General features: G+C 45.4%; 2 protein-coding genes across 2 annotated transcripts; one reads left to right on the forward strand and one right to left on the reverse strand.

The window, feature by feature from the left end:
* Positions 1–1,179: 1,179 nt before the first annotated feature.
* PCYB_061590 (deoxyribose-phosphate aldolase) lies at positions 1,180–1,971 on the forward strand (the record flags this gene model as incomplete). The annotated part of the gene is made up of 1 exon (XM_004221326.1): positions 1,180–1,971. The coding sequence occupies one exon, from the start codon at positions 1,180–1,182 to the stop codon at positions 1,969–1,971; it is 792 nt and encodes a 263-aa protein (XP_004221374.1).
* Positions 1,972–2,872: 901 nt separating this feature from the next.
* On the reverse strand, positions 2,873–22,491 carry PCYB_061600 (hypothetical protein; the record flags this gene model as incomplete). The annotated part of the gene is made up of 6 exons (XM_004221327.1): positions 2,873–3,176; positions 3,312–3,747; positions 3,981–4,401; positions 4,485–15,148; positions 15,432–21,993; positions 22,291–22,491. The coding sequence occupies 3 exons, from the start codon at positions 22,489–22,491 to the stop codon at positions 4,485–4,487; spliced, it is 17,427 nt and encodes a 5,808-aa protein (XP_004221375.1). The 3' UTR covers positions 2,873–3,176; positions 3,312–3,747; positions 3,981–4,401.
* Positions 22,492–24,054: the final 1,563 nt, after the last annotated feature.

Here is a 24,054-nt window from a genome sequence, read left to right on the forward strand (position 1 = left end):
AGGAGTAAAAGCAAACGCGTGAAAGTGAACGCGTGAAAGTAAAAGTTAAAATGAAAATTTTGGGGCAAACAAATTACAACTCCATTTTAAATTTAAAAAAATGTATTTTTTTTTTTTTTTTTATTTTTTTTTTTTTTTGGCACGTAGGTTTAGCCTTCTCTGCAACGCGCCGTCGCGCCCGCGTAAAAGGGACCCCAATAATATCCCGCATATGCCGCGCCTATAACCCATTCGACGGGAGGGGAAAAACGTTCGTCCCGTCCCTATATGTCCCGAACTTCTTACATGGGAGTTTAAGTCTTCTTTACAGTTCATTCAAAGTGGCAAAATTTGTTGAGCCAAATGGGGCACGTTTGTCTATGTCACTTTTTTTTTTTTTTTTCTTTTCTTTTTCTTTTTTTTTATTTATTTTTTTTTCCCCACCCCAAGTCGTCTTCTTGGTCAAAGCAAAACCCTCGCGTAATTTCCCCCCCGCGAAGGAGTTGCTCCTTTTTTTTTTTTATTGCACGTTTTTTTTGTACGTACGCTCTACTCTAGTGTTCCCTCGGCGGGGCAGCGACGGGAGGACGATCGATCCTTTTTTTCCGCTTTTCACCCCAAGGCATACTGCTTCCAAATGGGCCAAAAAAAATTCACACTCAAACGTGACTTCAAGCTAAAGCCAAAGTTAAAGCTACCGCTAAATTTAAATTCAAATTTAGGTTAAGTTAAGCTAAGTTTAAGGGCAAGTCAGCAGAATAATCGATCACGTCGAGCTGAACGAATTATTTCCGTGTAGGCTCTGCAGAGCGATCCCCATTTTTGCGCCAACTTCAGTTTTCCCCACGTTTTCCCCCTTCACCTTGCGAAAGCAGTCTACAGCGATCCCTTCATTTGCACAACGGAGTAATCGCTTTTTTTTTATCACAACAAATGAACCACTCGTATGTAGTGTCCCAACCGAGCGCTTCAAAAGGGTTGCACATCATCTCAGAGGAAACGCTGAACAGGGAGCACACGTCGCATACACAGGACAACCTTTTGGGGGATAACTCCATGTGAACGGCGCACATCCCGTTTGGAGGTTCAATTTTTCGAAGCAGGGTGAACACGGAAGTAGCCGCGTCTCCGCTTCTCCGCTTCTTCGCTTCCCTACTTCTCCGCTTCTTCGCTTCCCCACTTCGCCGCTTCTCCGCTTGAATGGCGAACTACGCAGAGACGTTCGCCGCGTGGACGGCCATCTGTCTGACGGACCACACCCTCCTGGGCGACAACGACACTGAGGATGACGTGAGAGCGTTATGCCAAGAGGCAGTAAAAACGTGTCCTTTCGCAGCGGCAGTTTGCGTTCACCCCCATTTTGTAAAATTCATAAATGAACAAATAAAAAAAGAAATCAATCCCTTCAAACCAAAAATCGCATGTGTCATAAATTTCCCAGAAGGCACAGATCCAATAGAGAAAGTGCTTGAAGATACTTGCAAGGCAGTTAGTGATGGGGTCGATGAAGTAGATCTGGTGATTAACTATAAAAAAATTATTGAGGATCCAAAGGTAGGGATTGAAGAAGCTACTGTTTTAACGAAGAGAGTTAAAGAGGTGTTAAAGGAGAAAGTACTTAAGGTAATAATTGAAGTTGGGGTGTTGAAGTCTGAGGATTTAATTATCCAAACGACGTTAGCTGTGTTGGAGGGGAATGCAGACTTCGTGAAGACGTCGACGGGGAAGGCACAGGTCAATGTGACGCCCAGTTCAGCCAAAGCAATAATCAAAGCAATAAAACTGCACTTAGAGGAACATCCGGAGAAAAAGGACAAAATTGGACTGAAGGTTTCTGGGAGCATAAAGGACCTTAGCATGGCTAGCTACTACGTTTTGTTGGCGAGGAATGTGTTCAGTGCCTTGGCTTGCCACCCGAACCACTTCCGCATCGGGTCCTCTTCACTCGTCCCCAAGCTCCGGAAGGTCATTGAGAACTGCCCTCCGTGTTAGCAAGGCGGCAAAAAAGGGGGGCCCAAAAAGGGGGAAGCAAGCCACTACCCATGTGACCTAGCGCAACGCCCCAGCCCCACCTGCGTGCCACTGCCACGCTGATCTCGCAAACCCGCTGGGTATTTATTCACATATGGTATATATATATGTATATATACATATGTATTTTTTTTTTTTTTTTTACGCCCACAAACGCGCATTCGCCTGTGAATGCAGACAACTCTGCATATTTACATCACACACATGTGCCAACCCTCGCGATGGTTATTCCCAGTAGGAGGCAAAAGGGGTGTAACTCTCCTACAAAGCAATCGCAAAGGGAAATTGCACGTACGGAGTGGATTAAAAAGTTGCGAAAATGTGCGGCGGAAAAGTTGAAAACGTGTGAGGCCGAAAAGGTGTGACCCCCTCCGAGAGACGAACACGGCGTGATGAGGACAAACATCGGGCGGTGCCCAAATTGAAAAGGAATTAAAGCTGAACGGAACGATTAAAAAATGAGAAGCACCAGGGGGAGCAGGGGTAGGGCCCCCCTCCGGTGCAGAAATGGGCAGAAATGGGCAGAAATGGGCAGAAATGGACCGAAATGGGCAGAAATGAGCAGAAGTGAGCAGAAATGAGCATTAGGGAGAGCGTACAAATGGGCCAGGCCACGTATCCAAAGTGCATGAATACAATGGCACTTAAAAAAAAAATAAAAAGCTAAAAATGGAAGGAAAAGGGGGGTCCCCAAAAAAGGGGTGTAGTACCTACACATCGGCACAATCCGTGCAGCCGTCGAAAAGTGGGAACCCCATCAGCAGGTCTGCTTAGTAGATAAGCAAGCATATGTGCACACCCGCGTCCCTAAAAAAAAAAAAAAAAAACGGCGGAGTGAACCCCCCCCCTCTCTATATATACCCTAGTTGTTGTTAACAAACCGACACAGACATTCAAAAATATTTAAACAGGAATGGAAGTCGTCAAAATTGAGCTTAAAGCTGATATGTTTGGGAGCCATTTTCTTGTAATCCTTGCTGCGCACTTTCCTGTTTTTCTGTTGCCCTTCTTCTTCCTTGGCACCTTCATTCGTCTGTTGGGGGTCCTTCTGCTTCTGATGAGCGCCACTCCCCTTGGGTTGAGGTGCGCTTCCCTTGGGTCGAGGTGCGTCTCCCTTGGGTCTCCTCAAACAACACAAGAATAGAAACGACAAGCACGCGAAGAAGCTGCAAAAAAAGCTGCAAAAAAAAAGGTGCAAAAAAAGGATGAAAAAAAATGGAGAAAATAAAATACACTTTACATGACGAATCGTCATTCGGGGTAGAAGAAGAAGGCTTCTACGGCTTAGGGTTCAGGCGTACCTCTTCACAGCGCACCAGCCGGTGCCTAGACAGCCGCGGCTCCTCTTTCCTGAGGAGTCCCCTCCACCCTTAGTGTCCTTCTTTCCACTGTGACATTTGGCAGTACTACACTTGGCCTCATTATTTGCACTCTTAGACAGGGGCAGGTAAATATTGTTAAATTTCTTCTGGATTTTCGAAAAATATCTGAAAAACTTGGTGGGACTGTAGTACACGTTCTCCATCACGTTCATGTTATTTCGGATCGTAATTTTTATCGATATATCATGCTCGTTTGTTTTTTTCTTTAGGTTTATTATCTCGTTTCTCTTCGTTAGAGCCAGTTCACCGTTTAGCAAGCATATTATGTTTTTGCTTTCTCTGATTTCGTTCGACAAGCATGTTTTTTGGCTCAGGGAGGACGCCCCGCTGGGGTGCTCTTCACACGTCAAGTTGTCTGCAGGGGGGGGAGGGAGAGAAGTGCGCACATGTGGATGGGGAGGTGTATGAACATGCGGTTGGGCAGACGTGCGCACATGCGGTTGGGCTCAGCCTCAGCGCTGCGGATCTGCCGCGCAAAGTGGTCAAGCGGCAAAGCGGGGAAGAGACAGAGTGACGCCGCTTCACCGCTTTGCCGCTTCCCCACTTTGCCGCTCCCCCGCCTTGCCGCTTCCCCCCTGCGGGACCTACCCATGGTGATGGTACAGTTGGAGAGGGTGTTCCTGGAGAGTGTGTTCCTCGAAAGGGTGTTTCTGGAGCGGCTCTTGCGCGAGGCGCGGTGGGCGCGCCGCTTGTAGTAGCTATTAATGGCGAAGCTGTTGCTCACAGTGTTTATAATCACATCGATCTTCATCAAATCGTTCTTCCGAAATAAAAAATTAATTCTATTCTCCTGGATGTGAAAAAAAAGCTCTTTCGTGTACACAAAATAACTCACCTTCTTCAGAGCAGGCAACTCAAAGAAGTCATGATAAGACAGGAAATACTTAAACGGTTCCTTCAACACAGTATACCGATTCAAAATCTGATGGATCTTTATATAACTCACGATATTTAAATGGTTTCTATTCGCATTGTTGAAGAAGTCCAGCTGATTTTTATTCCTCTGCATGTACACTAGCTCCACGCAAAAACGAAGCACCCTTTGGAACAACGTATTCAGGGTTAGCAAACATAACAAGAAAAAACCAAGTGTCAAAAAAAAAACAGATTTACTATCTGAGCGATACTTAATAAAAAATTAAAGAAAAAGGATAACCTCCTTTTCTTGTTTAAATTTACTTTAAAATTTGCCATAAATAATTTATTTTCATTTGAAGGGTCCTTCTTTCTTTTTTTTTTTATTTTGTACAGTACGTTGTAATACACTAGGGTGATCATGTTAATGTAGATGCTGACGTAGTAGGAGAGTAATTTGGTCAGGTTGAAATTTCTGTATTCTTCCACACAGTTGAATGCCACCGTTTTTTTTCCTTCGTCTTTTTTTCGATATATTCGAAATACATTATCTGCGTTATTGATGTTAATTTTTTCGATGAGACTGATTAGGGACTGCAGGATCAACGTCACCGAGAACAGTAATGAGAGGACCAGCTGGAATATCAGCACGTACACTCCTATGCACAGCCGCTTTGCCCTTAGAAGCACGTAACATATGTTTCCCCAACACTTGCGCAGCAGTGAGGGCAAGCACCTCCGCTTTTTCTTCTCCCCCTTTTTCGTGTCGTTCTGGGACCGATTGGACGAGCGGTTTGCTGAGCGGTTTGCGGAGCGGTTTGCGGAGCGGCTTTTCGAGTCACGTTTCGAGTCGCGCTTCGAGTCACGCTTCGAGTCACGCTTCGAATCCCGCTTCGAGTCACGCTTCGAGTCACGCTTCGAGTCACGCTTCGAGTCACGCTTCGAATCCCGCTTCGAATCCCGCTTTGTGTCCCCCTTTGAGTCCCTTTTCGAATCCCGTTTTGCGTCCCCTTTTGAGTCCCTCTTCGAACCGCGCCTAGCGCCCCTCCCCCGGCGTCGGTCCCCGTCCATCAAAATGAGGTCCTCCTTCTGATTGTTAAACAGCATCGAATTCAGCGAAGCGTTGTCGTCTATGACAAGATTCTCCAACTCGCGACTCTTTATGTTACTGCTGTAGAGGTAGTTCCCATTATCACAGAAATCCTCCTCTGCGTCGATTCGACTCACCCCGCTAATACCCACTAGGTCACACGTATCCACGACACCTGTCACATGGTCCACTCCGCACAGGTCCACAACATCACTGGCGTCACTCGTGTGACTATCACCGCTGACACTGCCAACTGGGTTAATTCCTCCCCGGCCATTTCTAACGAGATTATCGTTCCTCTGACTTCTCCCACTTCTCCCACTTCTCCCACTTCTCCCACTTCTCTCACTTCTCTCACTGCAGGCATCCTCGTCGTAGTCCTTCTTCGCCATATCCCAACTGACACTCCGCCTGAGCATGCTGAGATGGTTATCCTCACTAAGCATATTTTCCTCATAAGAGCTGTTGTAGTCATTCAGTAGGTGCATAATATATCTCTCATTACCCATAATGTCTTCCTTATCACCAATGACCGAGCTCTCGTTTGACCCCTCAAACAAATTTAGCAGATCTCCCTTCTCCTGAATTTTCGTGTATAGTTCCTCCTGTTCCTGTGCTAAGTTCTCCTTCCAACTACGCCTTCGCATTTTCATTAGTCTCTTTTTATTCTTACTCCTATGTCCCTTCCTCAAAGTACTACTGTCATCATTCACTATGTAGTAGAACTCACGAAACGCTTTCTTCACATGAGCAATGAGAGACGTGGGACTACCAATAATATTAAAAGATATCAGCAAATTTGAAATATTTACAATAGTTTGGTTAAAATAAAAATTGAGGAGAAAATTGGACAAGAGAGTGTAATTCGTGAAGATATGAATATTGCACAGGCTCTTCAAACAGATATTGCAGTTTGAAATATCTCCCAATTTATTATACGCACTGATGTACTCTTTGTAGAATAAATTACTGACATGGCTGGTTAATTCCTTTTTATATTCTGATTGGAAATTCAGGAGGATATTTATTTTGTCGATACTGATGTATTGTACGTAAACGTATTTGTTGCTGCTTGTTTCTTCCTTTTTCTCCGGTGTGCCGCTTATGGGTGCCCGTTCTTCCAGTGCACACGAAGGGCTTCCCCCGAAGAGGCCACCGGTGAACGGGATACCGCTATCTGATCTGCCACTGATTGGACTTCCGCCGAGCAGTTCGCCACTCATGGGGACACTCCTCATTGGGACAGCGCTCATCGGGACAGCGCTCATCGGGACACCGCTCATCGGGACACCGCTCACCGGGACACCGCTCACCGGGACACCGCCCACCCGGGAAGCGCCCACCTGGTTAACCGCCTCTCCCCAGCCCTTCTCCTGCTCGTGGAGCTCCCTCTCGGCGGACCTCTCCACCGTCTCGAATGGATCCACCGAGGAGTGGTAGCTGTCCTTCAGCTCCTTCTTCAGTTGCCGCGCCTGCGCGGGGGCCATCCCCTGGCCGATCCTCCCCGAAAGGGGAGAAGCGCGCAGAGGAGAAGTGCAGTGAGGAGAAGTGCCGTGAGGAGAAGTGCCGTGAGAACCACCTCCGTTCGCCAAACCGCCAACCAAACCGCCAGCCACCCCACTGACCACCACCGCCTCTTCCCCCGACGCCTCCCTCTTCTTGCCATAGCTACCGAACGTCTTGTAGAAGTAAAAAAGAATAGTGATCGAATTTATGTCCGCATTTATGACGATCGGCTTGATGCTAAGAAGGAAATATTTTATAAAAAGCGTTTCGCACTTTTTCATGTATTGGAAGTTACACACCAGGAATTCCGTGTTGGACGCAGCGTCGTAAAACTTGTTCAATTTATCTCCATTTCGGCTGTATACATCGATGGAGGAATCAGAAGACACAGACGAACCACATGACGCAGAGGATGCTTGTTCACTCTTACCACGATGCTTTTTTTTTAAAAATAAATTCCGTTTAATCTCTAACTCGTTCATAAAAAAACGCAAGTTGCTGTTCTTCATATTTACATCATTGTTAATGTAGAGAATAGCATACGCACTCAGGTATTTGTATACCACGTAACAGAGCACATTATCTACCTTTACGTCAACGTTGAAGTAGTCAATGTCCGCCATGTATGCTTTCTTCACCACTAAATTGTTTAACTCCATAGTAATGATGTAGTCTGAAGTGGGTTCGAAGAGACTTACTTTAATTCCCTTGATCATTAGGTGTATATTGGTAAGAATTTTTTTCACTTTTTTTTCTTCCTTTTTGTTTTTTTCGATTTGGCTGCCTGCATTTTGCTTCGAGGCGTTTCTCTCCTCATGGGGTGAATCCTTTCCTGCGCAGTCTACGCTATCTCTGTGCGATTCTTCTCCATTACAATGTGCATGACCATCTGCATGACCATCTGCATGACCATCTGCATGACCATCTGCATAGCCATCTGCATGACCATCTGCATAGCCATCTGCATGACCATCTCCGTCGCTCTCCTCCCCGCTGTGCTCGTGGGGATCATCAGCGGTAATCGCACCAACCATCATGCTTTCCCCCTCAAGCGAGCCGCCCCTTCTTCCTCTCGCACTTCCCCTGATGCTACCCCCCTTGGCGTTCTCCCCCTCCTGGTCATCCCTACCCTCAATGTAGCTGCTCATGAGCAAGTTCAAATCATCTCTCCTCCTGCGCCTTCCCCCACCACTGCCCTTAAGGAAGGTAGGGTAAATTTTCTTCAGCCCCTTCAGTTTCTTCTGATTTTTCTTTATCTTCTTAAGTATATAATCGCTCAGCTTCCTTTTCAGTTTTTTTTTTTTTTTTTTACTTTTCTTTTTTTTCTTCGTTTGCTGGTTTGCCTCCTGCGGGGGGGGGACCTCCCCCTCCTTGCTCAGATACGTGTCTAGGTAGCTCTTGGGTTGGGCCTTCGCCCCCTCTAGGCGGTCATCATCATCGGCATCCTCCTCGTCTAAGAAGTCGTTACCATCGGCATCCTCCTCGTCTAAGAAGTCGTTACCATCGGCATCCTCCTCGTTTAAGAAGTCGTTACCATCGGCATCCTCCTCGTCTAAGAAGTCGTTACCATCGGCACCCTCCTCGTCTAAGAAGTCCTTATCATCGGCACCTTCCTCCTCTAAAATTTCATCGCCTCCCTCTCCCCCCTGGAGGGTCACCCCTTTGCAGTCCTTCCTGCGCCCCCCTCCTCCTCCCTCCTTCTTCTTCTTCTTCTTGCCCGTCAAGCTCTTCTTCATCCTCTTAGTATAATTCTCATAAAAAAATCGATTAATGTATTTTTTCGACGAAAATTTTCTATTTTTGGAGGAGGACTTCTTCACGGGGGGAGACTTCTTATCTTCGCTTTTGCCCAAAATGGAGTTCGTCTTTGTCTCTTTGCCTTCTTCTTTTGGGCATTCTGATTCCTTCAACTCCCTTTCAACCCTGCTGCTGAAGCTGAGGTTGCCCCTTTTTGGAATAACCACCTCGGTAGCTTCTTCCCTGTTGGCTGTTTCTCCCTCTTTAACTGCTCCCGCTTCTCCCTCCTTGACTTCTTCCCCTTCTCCCTCTTTAACTTCTTCCGCCGCTCCCTCCTTGACTGCTCCCGCCGCTCCCCCCTTGGGCCTGCCGGAATGGTCCATATTCTTGAGCAGAAAAAACGACGCGATGCTAAAGTACTTGTTTTTTTTCTTTTTCTTCTTCTTCCGATTCTTCTTCCTCATATAGACAATGTTGAATCTCTTCTTATGAAGGAAAGTCAATTTTTTCTTCTTTTTCATCTCCTCATCATTTTTCACTTTACGTGTCCCTTGGTTCTTCTTAAATTCCTTGCTAGACTGGAATTTTCCATAAAGGTTCATCTTCTTATGGACTTTTCCCTTCCTTTTGAATCGACTAAATCCTTTCCTCTTTGAAGCATATGATGAAGGTATTCCCAAAGAGTTAATATTGATGTTACCTTTTCCATCATTTGTTAATTCCTCCAAGCAAAACACTCTCTTTCCATTTTCAATTTTGGTCACTACGTTAATCTTTTTATTCTGATTCAACACTATGTTATTGTGTTCCTTCACTATATTCACACTGCATGAAAAAACATACACTTCATTTTTTTGACAAATCAGAAAGCATTTCACCACTTTAGGTTTCGATACGTCTGACCATCCAAAAATTTCTCTACCAAATGGCTTCAATAAGTTTACTATTTTTTTTTTCGTCTTTCTTTGGTAATATATTAGGTAGTACTTGGTCAAGTTGCAGATGATGGTATCTGGGTTTTTTTCTATAGAGACGGTTATCTCCACGTTCGTGTCGCTGTTCAGCGCGATATTCACATCGGTGATGACGCTCTCTTCGTGATACTCGTGGGTGCGATTAGCAGGGTTAGCGCAGTTGGCGGCGGTACCGTAGTTCGCGGCGGTACCGCACTTCGCTGGGCTGCTTGGGATGGTGGCGCCCTTGCTCGAGGGGGCCCCGGTCCCTCCTCCCTCCGCGCCAACCTCGATGACGAAGTTCTCGCACGACTCTGCGCTGCGCCTCGACCGCAAGTCGCTCTCTTTCTGGTCTCCGCCCACCAGCAGGACTGTGTCTCCCGCTAGGCCGTTCCCCTCACTCGGGCAGATGCTGCCCTGCGTCTGCGTCTGCATCTGCACCTGCGCCAGCGCGCTGCCCGCCTTTCCCCCGCGTGAGTCGGTCCCCAATTGGGCGCACTCCACTCTGCTAATCGCCTTGTGGTAAATCTTTAAGTTACCGACCTTTTCAATATCCACAGGGCTGGTGAAGAACAAGTTGAGGAGGTCCTGCCGGCGCTCCGAAAAGCGTCCCGATTTCTCCCCATTCATCATCGACATATTCCTCGATTTTATAATCTTCTTCTTCAAATAATTATTGAACAGGTTGGTAGCTTCGTGTTCGCTGTTAATCCATTCATAGCTTCCCTTCCTACGAAGGAACTGCTCATCCCTCATGCAAGAGTTGATATCCGTGTAGGAGAACTTAAGCAGGCACTTGTTTGTGTTTATAGGGTGATAATAAAACGATTCGTACGGCTTTATTTGGATAACACGTGTGGGTAGGTCTCCCCCAGTTCCCTCATTTCTTTCACCTTTTCTACCACCGCTTTCTACGTTGGACTCTTCACTAACCTCGCTAGGGGCAATATTAATCCGCTCGGCTAGACGTTCACTGCAATTCACAGCCTTCTTATTAATCATACCTTCCATGGAGAAAGAATAATTATTTGGAAACTTCAAATTGAGGTTCTTCTTCTCCTTCTTCCTAATCTTAAAATCTTTGTTCACCTCTTGTACGTAGAGACACCGATTCGTATTATTAACGATGGTATACCTATTGTTCAATGTGACCGTCTTTGTATTGTAAAATTTCCCATTTAGGGTTATACTCATGGAGAGAAAAATATTTTCCTCCTTATTCTTACTCGTCAAAATAATTTTTTTATTCAGACAAACCTCATCGATTTTTATTTTCTTCGAAAGGAATATCTGATTGTTGCAAACAATTTCGAACACAACTTTGCTATTTTCTGTATTTCCAAAAAACATCCCCGAATTGCTCCTAATTTTTTGTGCATTACCACCACTGGATTTGACAATCAAATCGTTACATAAATTATTTTGAAAGAAAAAAGCAGAGTAGATGAGTAACTGAGATACGTTGCTATCCACCATATGCTTCAGGTTGTTCTCATCATAGTTGGCATTTGTAAAGCTACTTTTTTTCCTAAGAGTTAGATTTAGAAAAAAATATTTGGGAATTTCTCTACACAATTTGGCATAATCCTTGGGACCCAAATATACATACTTCTTTTTATTTCCATAATTTGACGTCTTCCTCCTTCTGCATAAAAGGTAACTCAGCTTGAACCTTTTTTTCTTATAAATCACGTTATTCTCATTATCGTTTATATACCCTATGTACATCTGAACTTGAAATGATTTATCATCATATGTATTTCTCATTGGTTGTAATTCTATTTTTTTCGAGAAAAAATTATACACATATTTATCCCTTTGGACTACATAAAATAGCTTAATGTAGGTTGGAATTACATCAAAGTAACTCACTGACTTAGCAGAAATTACATCCTTCCTGATTCTCTTCACTTTCTTTGCAACACTATTTATTACGTACCTTTCACAGTATCCGATTTTTATTTCTTCAAACATGAGATTATGTACTTCGAATATGTAGTTGATAAGAATTCCGAAAGAGTATACCTTATTTACTTCCAAATTTTTTTGTTCACAAATGATTGTGTTGCTGTAGTTGCATTGCTTCTGAGCGGTGAACACTATTTTTTTGTTTTTTTCTTCATCTCGGCTGCTCCGTGTTTGCGAGTCTCTTTCGGCATTCTTCTGTCCGCTCTCCCCCAGATTCCACTCATCAGCGGCGTCGGCGGTTTCAGCGGCGTTAGCGCTTTCTGCGGCGTTAGCGCTTTCTGCGGCGTTGGCGCTTTCTCCACTCGCTGCGCTGTGCTGTGCGCTCCGTTGTGCGCTTCGCTGAGAGCTGCCCCTCCGGTGGGAGCCCTCCTCCCGCGGGAGGTACCGCCCGAACGCTAACTCACTATTGCGCAGGCGCTTCCGCCCCATTGGGCCCCTTCCCAGGTCGTACAGCATCATGCTCCCCATTGTGGAGATCCTTCGCTCCTTCCCGATGAGAAGACTGCTCATCTTCCGTTCGCTCAACCTGCGTCTGTGCCTGTCCGGCCGACCGACCGCGCCCCCTCGGACGCTCCCCTTGGCACTCCCTTTGACGCTCCCTTTGACACTCCCTTTGACACTCCCTTTGACACTCCCTTTGATACTCCCTTTGACGCTCCCTTTGACGCTCCCTTTGACGCTCCCTTTTACACTCCCCCTGACACTCCCTTTCATGCCCCCCCCTTCCTTCTCATAATTGCTCATGATCGCCATCAGGGTCTTCCCCTCGCAGAGGGAGTCCCTCCTGGTCAGGCCGCTCCTGCAGCTTCCACTAAGCGCCTCCTGTGCCGACTGGCTCAGCGCCACCGCGCCTCCGATGGGGGCACCCGCCAGCCCGTCTCCTCTTCCCTTGTGGGCCAGCGCACCTTGTAACATCTCCCCCTGCACCATCTCCCCCTGCACCTCTACACCCTGCACCTCTACCCCCTTCGCTGCCTGTTCCCCACTCCTGTCGTTACGGCCCCCCCTCCTATCGTAGCAAATCACCTTCATGGCCCTCAACTTGACCGTATGAGCGTATAAATTATATTTCAAAAAATCGAACGAGTGCCTGCACACGATCTCCTTAATGGAGGAATTCCCAAGTAATTTCTTCGCCCCACTCTTAATCAAGAAATTAAATAAATCAAAGTAGCATTTCCTACTCTGTTCATATCTGTGCATATAAAAATCGTAAAATTCTTTTTTCACAATATAAACGTAGTTAATATTTTTAAGGTTATGACTTTGGCTATTTTCGTTCAGGGATTTTTCCAACCTCTTCAGTATTTTACTCATTTTGTTTTTGTTCAATAGGGTTAGGGTTCTTCGTTTGTAGGTTGTCCCCCCCTGAGTTGGGGTTACTACTCCAAGTTTATCGTCCCTCTGAGATGGGTTCTTCTTCCCTAAGGAGTGTGAGTGTCCTTCTATGGCTTCTCCACCTCCAATTGGACTGCCCTCCTCATAGCAGAAGCTCCCCGAGCGATTCTTCCGTCTCCTTTTCCTCCTTACGGTCATTTCTTTCTCCACACACGAGCTGACATTGTGGATATTTTTTCCAGAATCGCTTTCTCCATCTTCATCTCTATCTGCACAGCTGCTATCGTTTTCAGGGGGTTCCTCAGTGCAGTTACACCTGGTGTTCATATAATCAAAAAGGATCATAATTGGCACGAAGGAGATTAGCGGCAAGTAGTATTTCTCCCTTTTCCCTATAACAGTGACAGAACCTCCACCACTGCTACTGTGTCTGTCTTCCCGATTAGTCGTCTTAATATGATCAATACCGTTAAACCCGTTCTGAGCATGATGTTGTTCTTCATTGTGTCGCAAAAAATAATGTAAAATGGGGTGAAACAGAATAACAAAAGGACTGCTCGTAGTGTTATGCACATACAAATTGGAGGAGAAGTATATCGACACGATACCCTTCTCATCGATATTAGTTTGTATGTACAGCTTAATGAACGTTTTAAAAACTTTATTCTTCACCGTGTGTTCATTGTATGTATCGTAAGTAAGGTCATATTTCTTAATGGTGATTTTTCTTTTCTTATTTGTCCTCTTCAAGTGATATATGATTGGCAGGAATCTTATGTCGCAAATATTTTTGGTCCTTTCTATGTCAATAATTTCATATACATAATTAAAAAGCTTTATAATAACCACCAATTCGCATACCTTTCCATTTTCATCATTCAGCAATCCTCCATGTTCGTTTTTCTTCAATTCGTAAAAGATGAAACGGTTTTTATTTTTATTTTTATTTTTGTAGAAACTGTTTTGCATTTTGTTCCTTAGTGATTGTTTAAATCTCACGTTGATTGTCAATCCTGTGTAGTTATATATCTTCGATGACATATGTGAAGCGGACATGGAGAGCTTCTCATTTTTCTTCCTTCTCCTGTCTCCAATTGCCAGGGCGTTGTTTATTGCAAAGTTTGGCACCACGATTCCTCGGTCGTCATAGAGCAGCGCTCCCCCGCCCGTCAGTGCTGCCACGGACGGTGCCACGGACGGTGCCACTCCCGATGCCAATGCTGCTACTGACGGTGCCACTGACGGTGCCACTCCCGATGCCACAGGGCTGCCATTCCCATAGTAATAATAATTCACAAACGTCAATGCGTTCTCCACCAACGAAATCAAAAATTCGATGATTATATTTTTACTCTTATTTGCATAAAGGATATTAATAATGGAGGTCTCCAATTTGAAGTTCAACAGACTTAAATTATTTCTTTCATTTTCAAATGCTAAGAGAATCTCCATTTTTTCTAACAGAGTATCGTATATAATCTGGTAGCTATCAAAAACGTCTATGTTAATGTGTAGGTTGAAGAAGCTGTATATGTGTTGGGCGTCCTTCTGCAGAAAGAGCTTTAGGTTGAATACGCTAAGTACTATTATTGGCATATTTCGATGACTGTTTCCGTTGTAAAAATGGATGCGCAGATCGTCTAGATGGTACTCGAAGAGCAACTCGTGTGCCTTTCTGTACAGGTAGAGAAGCGCGTCCTGCACGAGACTCTTCTGTCCCTCCTCTCCACCGCCAAATGCACCGCCAACTGCACCGCCAGCCGCACCGCCAGCCGCTCCACTAGCAGCGGACTCCCCCTCCACCCCCGTGCACGCGCTCAAAAAACACATAAACGTGCTATGGCACAACAAGACGTTTTTTAAAATATCATGCGATACATTAATGATGAGGGGGTCGTTGTGTATACTTATGATTTCCTTTCCATAAGAGTGCCCACTGTCCTCTCCTTCTCCATCCACCCCTCCGTCGTCCACAGAATGCTGCGTCATCGCAGAAAAGTATGTATTGAGAGACCTATACTTTGGGTCGTAGTAGTAAGGGAGCAGATTCATGTTCTCATAGCAGCTACTAGCACTGCTACTGTGGTCATTATCCTCCTGTGCGTCATCGTACTTTATTTTTTTCTTCACGTTTATTTGAAACCTCAAATCGTTTATGATCGTCTCATTGCCCTTATCCTTGGTGCTGAAGCTCAGGATGCATATGCTGCACTTTTTGTTCTTTTTATGCGTGTATATGTTTAAGGCTGGTATCACGAGCTTGCTCCCGAGGCTGCGCACTTGGATGGACTTGGTCGCCTCGTCGTGTTCTGCGCGAAAGGGGAAGGGGGGGGAGGCGGTCAGGGTGGGCCAGAAAAGGAAAGGTGCGCCGGGAGGGGCACGCAAAAGTAGGCCAGAAAAGGCAAGGTGCGCAGGGTTAGTCAGCAAAGGCAAGCTGCACAGGATAGACCAGCAAAGGCAAGCTGCACAGGATAGACCTGCAATGGCAAGCTGCGCAGGATAGACCAGCAATGGCAAGCTGCGCAGGGCAGGCCAGCAAATGTAAGGCGCGCAACTAGCCACACACAGAAACTCGCAGTAGCGCCCCCTCACCGTTAGTCGACTTGCAGGACGCGGAAAAGTGCAGCTCCAGAACGGGCAGAAGCGAAACGTACGAACTGCTCCGCACGTTCTCGTAAAAGGTGTATTGCGTAATGGTGAACTGATATATAGGCACACAGATTCTGTTGTTCTGCAAAAACGCGCTGTAGTTATACTTCACGGGATTCAAATTCACACTGCCACTCTCGTCCAAGGAGTTATTCTCTGAGTAAGCGTATGAAGATATTTTTCTAATCCTGTCATATTTCTTTCCCATTTTACAGATCCATTTATACAAGGTCAGCAAGTACAAATAATCTACAATCAATTCTGCATTCACTAAATGAAGCTGCACATTTTTTATATTCTCATTTTTTTTGCTTTTTACAATTTGGTACTGTTCCTCATCATCCTCTTCTTCCTCTTCTGGATAAAACTCCTCCTCTTCTTCTTCTTCATTCTCTCCCTCCTCGTATTCATATTCGTCTTTGTTTTTGTTTGTCCCATCAGGTGGAGCTCCTTCCATCTCGTAATGTGCTCCATGGTGATCACTTCGATCTTTGTTATCCACTCCATCCATGACGCTAACACTGTTGCTGTCTATTCGTTTGGCCCTCTTCACATCCCTCGCTTTGCATATTTCATATTCTGACCTTCTTTTATTTTTCGAGGAGGCCTTTCCTTCTGTGCTTCCTCCTCCTTGGCTGCTCTCTCCGTTGTGACTATCCCCCTTCGAATTATTACTCTCCGGGGTGGATCCACTAGGCAATGGGTTCGTGATACTGTCCCCCTTGGTGTCGTCCTTTTCGTTCAACGCATCCTGTGCGGGGTGATTATTACCACCATTCGTTTCAGCCGCCTTGTTTGACGCTGCTCCGGGTGCCACTCCAGACGCCACTCCAGATGTCACTCCAGGGGCTTCTACAGACGCTTCTCCAGACGGTGCCTCTCCTTCCTGCACCTCCAAGCAACTCCTATACCGCACGTTCTCCTTGGCCGAGGCTTCTCCCCCCCCGGAGGCGTCCACGCCCTGTTCTGCACTTAACCCGGCGTGTGCCCCCTCCTCACCAGCTAGCTCTCCGCTGGTCAGCAACTTAGTCTCTTCGCCCCCCTGGCTGTTCTCTACATTAAAAGTAAAATAATCGGTGTTCAAGTTATTGTAGTAACTGGTGTGAACGAAGTCGACACTAGTGCTGTTCTTCTTCTTTAACTTATTTTGATGTGCTTGATTCAGATTCCTCGTCCCTTTGTCTGCATACATATTGTATAACTGCCTATAGTTATCCGTCTTAAAGTAACGCACTCCATCGGATTCATCCCCCTCTACCCCCACTCTGAGTCTTCCATCAATGCCTCTCTCTCCCCTGATTGTGCTCACCCCAAGTGCACTCCCTCCTCCTCCTCCAGTAATTTTCCCGTAAAGCATACAGTTTCTTCTATCTTTCACATACGACCCATTTTGCAACTTATCAGGAGGACCACTCGGAGCATTATTTCTACACGAATAGGAAAACATGAAGTTCCCATTATTTACTAACTTGAGCAAACTGTTGTAAAAATAAATAGTACCATCACTGTTGGTCCTCCTCATCTCACTATATTTGGAGTTCTTCCTACTCAGCTTACTGGACACACTTCTTCTTTCTATGTAAGAAATGAAATTATTTTGATATGTCTCGCTCAGGAGACAGTTTAATACATTTATTTTCTTCATATTTACAGCCATGGTAGAGACACATGAATCGTTATATGTATAGATGAGCACATCTGATAAGTGGACGGATATCATTCGCTTGCTCCTTTTGTTATTATTAAAATGGAACTTTGCTTTCTGCACAAAGGCAATCACTTCTTGTTTGTTTCCTCCGGTGCTCCTTTCCTCATGGGGGGTGATATTGTGGGAGTACTCCCTTCCTGTGTGCTCCTCATTAATTCCGTAACGACTATGCTGGCTTCCGTGTCGATTGTACTGGCTCATCATTAGGCTGTCCTTTCTTTCGCGTCTCCTCTCTCCTTCGTGAGCCTTCCTACTCCTCGTGTCTTCCTCCATATCATCCTTTTGGCGATGCACTCGCTGGGGCGTTTCCTCATGAGCCTCTCCTCCTTTGGGGGGTTGTTCCTTCTTCTCGCTGGCACCCTGTACGCTTTGTATGGTGGAATTCCCCTCCGGGGCGGCCGCGCCGCACCTTCCTTCCACGAGAACATCCCCGGGGGGGGTTCTTCCTCCGTTGGGGGGGGGAACCTCCGTAGCAGTCACCTCTTCGGGGGCACCCTCTTTAGCAGTCACCTCTTCGGGGGCACCCTCTTTAGCAGTTACCTCTTTGGGGGCACCCTCTTTAGCAGTTACCTCTTTGGGGGCCCCCTCCGTAGCAGTCACCTCTTTGGAGACCCCCTCCGTAGCAGTCACCTCTTTGGAGACCCCCTCCGTAGCAGTCATCTCCTTTGCACCCCCCTTCGAAGCCTCACCTTCACCGGGCGTCACCTCCTCCACCAGGGCTTTCCCCACAGGCACTCCCTCTTCCGCTTCCCCCTTGCCACTCGCCACCGCGTTCTCCAGCAAAATCTGCAACGTCTTATAGCTTCGAATATCGATAGTATTCAAATTCAAGTAGCTGCACTCGTTCTTACTCATAAAATAGTGACTAATATACTCAATATAATTAGCATAGTGGTAGTAATAAAATACAAATTTAAAGATAGTCTTATCATCTATGTTAACACTTAAATGATGTTTGTCCTTACTATGAATAAATGTCATTTTTTTCTCTGTGTTATCATTCGAGTTGTAAGTAATTTGATCTACATAAATTTTTTGTGGCTTTAGTAGGTACCTTTTGTTTGCTTCGTTTTTGTTCGTGAGAGCGTTTTGCATGATATCATCACTTTTGTTTTTAATCATAAAAATGGAGAATTCAAAACTTACTCTCGTTTGCTCTATGGTCGTGATGGCACTTGCTTCTTCTTTTTCTTCATCTCCTTCTTCTTCTGTCTCCGCGTGGGGATCACCTTCTGTAGGGTCTACTTCCCTGATTGAGGATACCTCTCCGCTGAGTTGCCTTTCCACATTCACATCGATACTGGACTCCACTTTTTCGCTTCCTACGTTTTTCTGATGACTATCCAAGATGTACCGTTCACGTGTAATTTTTGGATGCTCACTTCCTCCGTCATAACTGCTCTGCTCTCCTTTAACGCATTGCTCATTTGGTCCACTATCAACAGGTCTACCATTTACACTCCATTCACGGCTAAAACTGCATGAGTTATTATTACTGACTCCCATTTTCCTTACCGTATCTACATCTGCTAAATTATTGCTTCGCAAAAAGTCTTGATAATGCTTCCTATATTTCATTGTGAGTTTATTATCTTCACACATGGAAGTATTTTCATGAACTGTGCATTTGTTTGTGGGACCGTGATTGTATTGCTCGTTTGTGTGTTCTTGATGTAATGGTGGGGTCGTTCCACTAGGGGCTCCTCCCTTGGTGGGGTTACTGCTCGACATATCCGCTGCATTTTCGGGACTGCCCTTATTTGGGGGGGGTCCCAAGCCGGCACTGCCATTCTCTGTGATGTGCGCCTTCGCGTCTGCTTTGCTGTCAGCTTTGTTGTCTGTTTTGTTGTCAGCTTTGTTCTTCGCTTTATTGTCTACCCTCCTTTCTACCTTCCTTTCTGCCCTCCTTTCTGCCCTCCTTTCTGCCTTCCCCTCCCTGTTGGGTCCCTCGCGGGGTAGGTCCATGGAGGAGGCGGACCCGCCAAACTCTGACTCCCCCTCGAGCCGCTTCCGCGGGGGGTGCTGCCTCTGCCTGTGCTCCTCCTCCCCAGGACCTTTCCCCCTATGATGCAAGTCATCATACTCAGAAAGCATAGTCAACCGATCCACATGACTCCTCAAATGAGCTTTCGTAAAAAAAAAAGAATTCCATCGAATCTTTTTAAGTCGTACCAAAAGAGAGTACTTCTTATTTAAGACTAAGTTCACATACACATTGTTCAACAACTGCAGGTTCATATCGACGAAATCTTTTTCCGAAGCCACGTACAACTCCTTGCAGTATTTCTTTCCCAACAGGTAGTAGTAGTACAGACTTTTATACGTTTTTATTTTCTTTTCTAAGTTTACTGTGTTGTACGTATAATTCATATTCATGATTTTGTGAATTTCCCTAATGCTCAACGTGAGGAGTACATTCTGGTTGCACATAATGTACATTTTGCTTTGGGAGGTGTCGAATTTTTTATACACAAAGAGGGTCAGTGCAGGTTCCCTTATGAACTCTCTAAGATGTTCCTGTTCCGCTTTATCATTTTCTTCCTGTTTTGTAAGACGCACGTCGGGGTGCCCTGCCTTTTGTGACTCACTCTGCTTGGTTGCCTCTACTTTGGGGCCCTCCCCCTTTGCCGCTTCCCCTTTTGCCGCATCCCCCTTTGCCGCTTCCCCCCTTGCCGCTTCCCCTTTTGGTGCATCCCATTTTTGCCTCACAGACGGCAGGCCGCTTCCCAAATGTGCGTTGAACAGGTAACCCTTATTTTTCCACTTTCCCTTTTTGAATACATCCTTTTTGTGGCCTGCGCCCTCTCCGTGGTGGTGCGGCCTGGACTGGTGTTGCCTCGGCTGCTGCGGGAAGAGCTCCAGCAGGGGGTACTTCCTCCCCTTGTAGATGAAGTTCACACCTGCGTCACTCAAACGGATGTGATAAGCAAAGTCGTTGTTTATGTAATTTTTCACAAGGTACTCAAACGTATCCACAGTGAGCTGCACAGATTTCGTTATTTTCTCAAAGCTATACAAATTTAAGTTAACCTTCCCAATAGAGACTCTGAAACTGCAACTGACGGAGAGCTTACCACTGCTTCGTCCGTTGTGTGCACTTCTGTTGTTTGAGTTGCTCCTGACGCTGCTACTGCAGCTCATGCTGCCAGTTCCTCCCTGTTGTTTGGCTCCCCCCGAAGAGGAGCTACTGTCAATGGAGTGTACATCTCTCTCGGTGACACCCACCACAGATGCTTCTTCCGCATGTTTCCTCAAATTAGATATAACTTGGAAGCTGTGTGTGTACTCAAACTTTTCGATGAAATCTTTATCGTGCTTTTCCTTCTTCTTCTTTTTTATTAACTCTCGTTTGTACATTAAAATATCCCTTACATCTGGTATATTTAGCCACTCCTCTAGGTAGAGTCCATTCACAAAACAGCCATAAACTGAGTAATACGTCACTAAATCGGAGAGGTAACTGAGATGCTTAAAGGAGAGTCTCACGTTTAGTTTATCTACATGAATTTCGAAACTCATATATTCATTTTCTATCACATTTATTTTTTCCTCCAGGATGTCTACCTGTTCAACATGTGTACATTTTCCTTCATCCTTAATTCGATAGTAAAGACTTTTATTACTATATTTTGATCTCCTTTTGGGTTTCTTTCTGTGAGATACTTCATCACTTGGGGGGGTTTCCGCTTCTCCGATTGGTGCATTTGCTTCGCTGCTCAGATGGGGTGCCTCTCCTCCTGATGGGGCGTTCGCCTCTGCCTCCTTCGTGGGGGGCGGGGCCTCCTCCCCGTCGCTGCGTACCGCAGTCATCCCTCCGTCTGCCCCATCCGCTCCATCCGCTTCGTCCCCTTCTTCCGCTTCGTCCCCTTCTTCCGCTTCGTCCCCTTCTTCCACTTCATCCCCTTCTTCCACTTCGTCCCCTTCTTCCGCCCCTTTCTTTCTCTTCCTTTTTTTCCTCCTGTTGACGTGGCGCAACCCGCCGAAGGGTGTCTCGCCATTATTGCTGCACCCCTCCGCGTTGAACTCAGCATAGAGCTTTTTATTGCGAGCTTCTAATTCATCCTTCTCAAGAAAAATATGTCGAAAAAGAGACCTCTCCTTCTTCACCTCTTTGCATTGATAGAGATACCTATCACAATGAGGACATGTAATATCGAAGAAGTTCTTCTTCTTAAAAATAAATTTCGCATTTCGGTAAGCATACTGGCTACAATTACTGATATAAAAATTGGTACTTAAAACAATCAACGGAATTTCTGATATGATATATTTCTTTGTATGTAAATCGTTGCATATATCTTTTATTCTGTTATATATTTCCACCTCGTTTATATTCCTTTTGTTTTTTTTTTTCTTTTCTTCCTTCTTTATGACTTTGGTAAGTAGATACTTGGCCTTCTCATCCTCCATATAAAAAATCACATCACTGAATGAAAAATTTTTACTTATTTTATTTGCACTATTATGACTCTTCACACTTGAAACACTTTTGACTGATAATCCTAAAATGTTTTTTTTTTTTTCTGCACTCTCTAAAATAATCTCCAGATTTTCTATATCAATGCACATATTATTATACAGCTCATAGAGTAGGTAATTTATTCCTTTATTGATTTTGTTATTTAGATCATCTTCGTTGTTGTTTATGTCTTCTATTTTTAGGTTATTTTTCTTTGCTTCTTTTATTCCATTTATTTCTTCGTCGATATTAAAATCGTTGAAATTTTTTTCCTTCACCACGATCACCACATCGCTGATTTTCAGGCTCGCCTTCTGGAACAGGTACAGCAGGGGGATCTGCGCGGGGGGGTACAGACGGGCAATGGGGGAGTTGAAGAAGTGAAAAGTTGAAGATACAGAAAGTTGAAGATACAGAAAGTTGAAGAGATAAAAAGTTGAAGAGATAAAAGGTCGTTCCATCTGTGCAACGGTGTGAACGAGTGCGCAAAGGACGCGTATAGGACAGGGTCCTTACACACCCCCTTACGCACACCGCTTATGAACACACCGCTTATGAACACACCGCTTATACACACCGCTTACACACACCGCTTAAACACACCGCTTAAACACACCGCTTGCATGCATGCCTACCTGCAGATCCAACGACCGGATGTACCCATACTTAATCGTGTAGGGCAAATACAAAATGTCGAAAAAGTTTTTCTTGATTTTCACATTCTGCAAATGCACCTTTCCCCTGATCAGCGATGTCTGCAGCTGCTTCTCTTCAATGTTCTCAAAAAAGGAGGAGAGTAAAAAATTTACGATACTTTTGTACAGTGCCTTAATCATTGTTCGCAACGGTGGGGAGTGACAGAAAAAAGGATGCAGCTATGTCTACGGATGAAAATATTTATGTGTACGGGATAGGCATTTTTCACTCACACGCACATGGGAACATATAGGACAGTGCGCGAAAAAAAAAAAAAAAAAAAAGTCTTAAATAAGAAAGAACCAAAAACGTGCAGCCTCCTCTCTTCCCTCTTTCATAATACTTTTGCACAAAAAAAATAAAAATAAAGTGGGGAAGAGGGGACGTGGGAGCGCTGGCTGACTCGCTACACTGAACGGATGCGTGCAGACCTGAGTAACTTCTCTCCAGATGCACATCTACGTTGTGCATGGGGGCCTCAGCAACGAATCAGTTTACTGCATACCCACCGGTGCCCCCACTAATTAAAAAGAAGGCACAAAAAAAAAAAAAAAAAAAAGGCCGCGCACTGTAGGAGGTCGATAGCGCACATGCATAATAGTATACTTATATGTACACACACACATGTGTTGTGCGCATGAGTCGACGTTCCTACTACGAGCAAGTTGTACGCGGCTGCAAATGGCAAAGCAGAACAAGGCGCCTGTTCCGTTTGCCCACTCGTTTCGGTCGAAGCACCGGAAATATGCAGCATGGACGTGCCTACGTGCTCACATACACGAGCACATAAGCACGCAACGCACAAAATGACGCGCCCTCTCCGCCGCGAAATCCACAAGAAGTCCGCGTGGAAAGCGGGCGACGCGGCAACGAAGGAAATTTAAAAATTGCGCATGCAGCGCCGGTTAAGGGAAAAAAGAAAAACCAGGAAAATAAGAAAACGGTGAAATATTCAAATGGCCAAATGGCAAGCCAAAATGGAGCAGCAAAATGGAGCAGTAAAATGGCCACGGAAAATGGCCAAGGCGGATGGCCAAGTGGCGAAACGGAAAAATAAAAAATCAAAAATCAAAACCGAAAAAAACGGCCAATTTTCTCCGCCCCTATTTAAAAGAAACTCGCAAATTTTTTTGGGAGTATCACAAAATAGGTAACTTTTCAGTCGTTGGCCAGAAGAAGTGGTGGGGGGGAAAAAATAATCACAAGGGGGGCACCGCGCCGTCGTATGTACTGTTTTGGGCAGGGCGTTCAGCTGGGCATTCGCCTAAACTTCGCCTAAACTTTGCCTAATCTTTTCCTAAGCGTTTGCAAAGGTCGGCAGAGGTTGGCAGAGGCTAGCATCGCGATGGCAGGGTGCCGCCCTTCTCCCACATGCAGGACGTGTATGCGCGTATACACGTACGTAGGCGCATCTGCAAAAGCGCGCATACACGTGGCTGCGTGTGGCGACATGTAGAAAATGAGTAACCCGTTCTAACTCTGAACAAATGACATTATCCTAATTGGTAAGCAGATGGGCGCGCGGATAAACGTGCGCTAGGTTTTACGTCGTTACCAAAAAGGGGGAAATGCATAGAAAAGGCTGATAATATAACGTAGGCGCAATGAAACGCTGCAAAGAAAATGCAGACCATGTACATCGCTATGGCGCAAAATTGGGGGAAATGAATCGTTCCGTGAATTTTTTTTTTTTTTTTTTTTTT

The sequence above is a fragment of the Plasmodium cynomolgi genome, chromosome 6 (assembly GCF_000321355.1).
Source record: "Plasmodium cynomolgi strain B DNA, chromosome 6, whole genome shotgun sequence".
Classification (NCBI taxonomy): Eukaryota; Apicomplexa; class Aconoidasida; order Haemosporida; family Plasmodiidae; genus Plasmodium; species Plasmodium cynomolgi.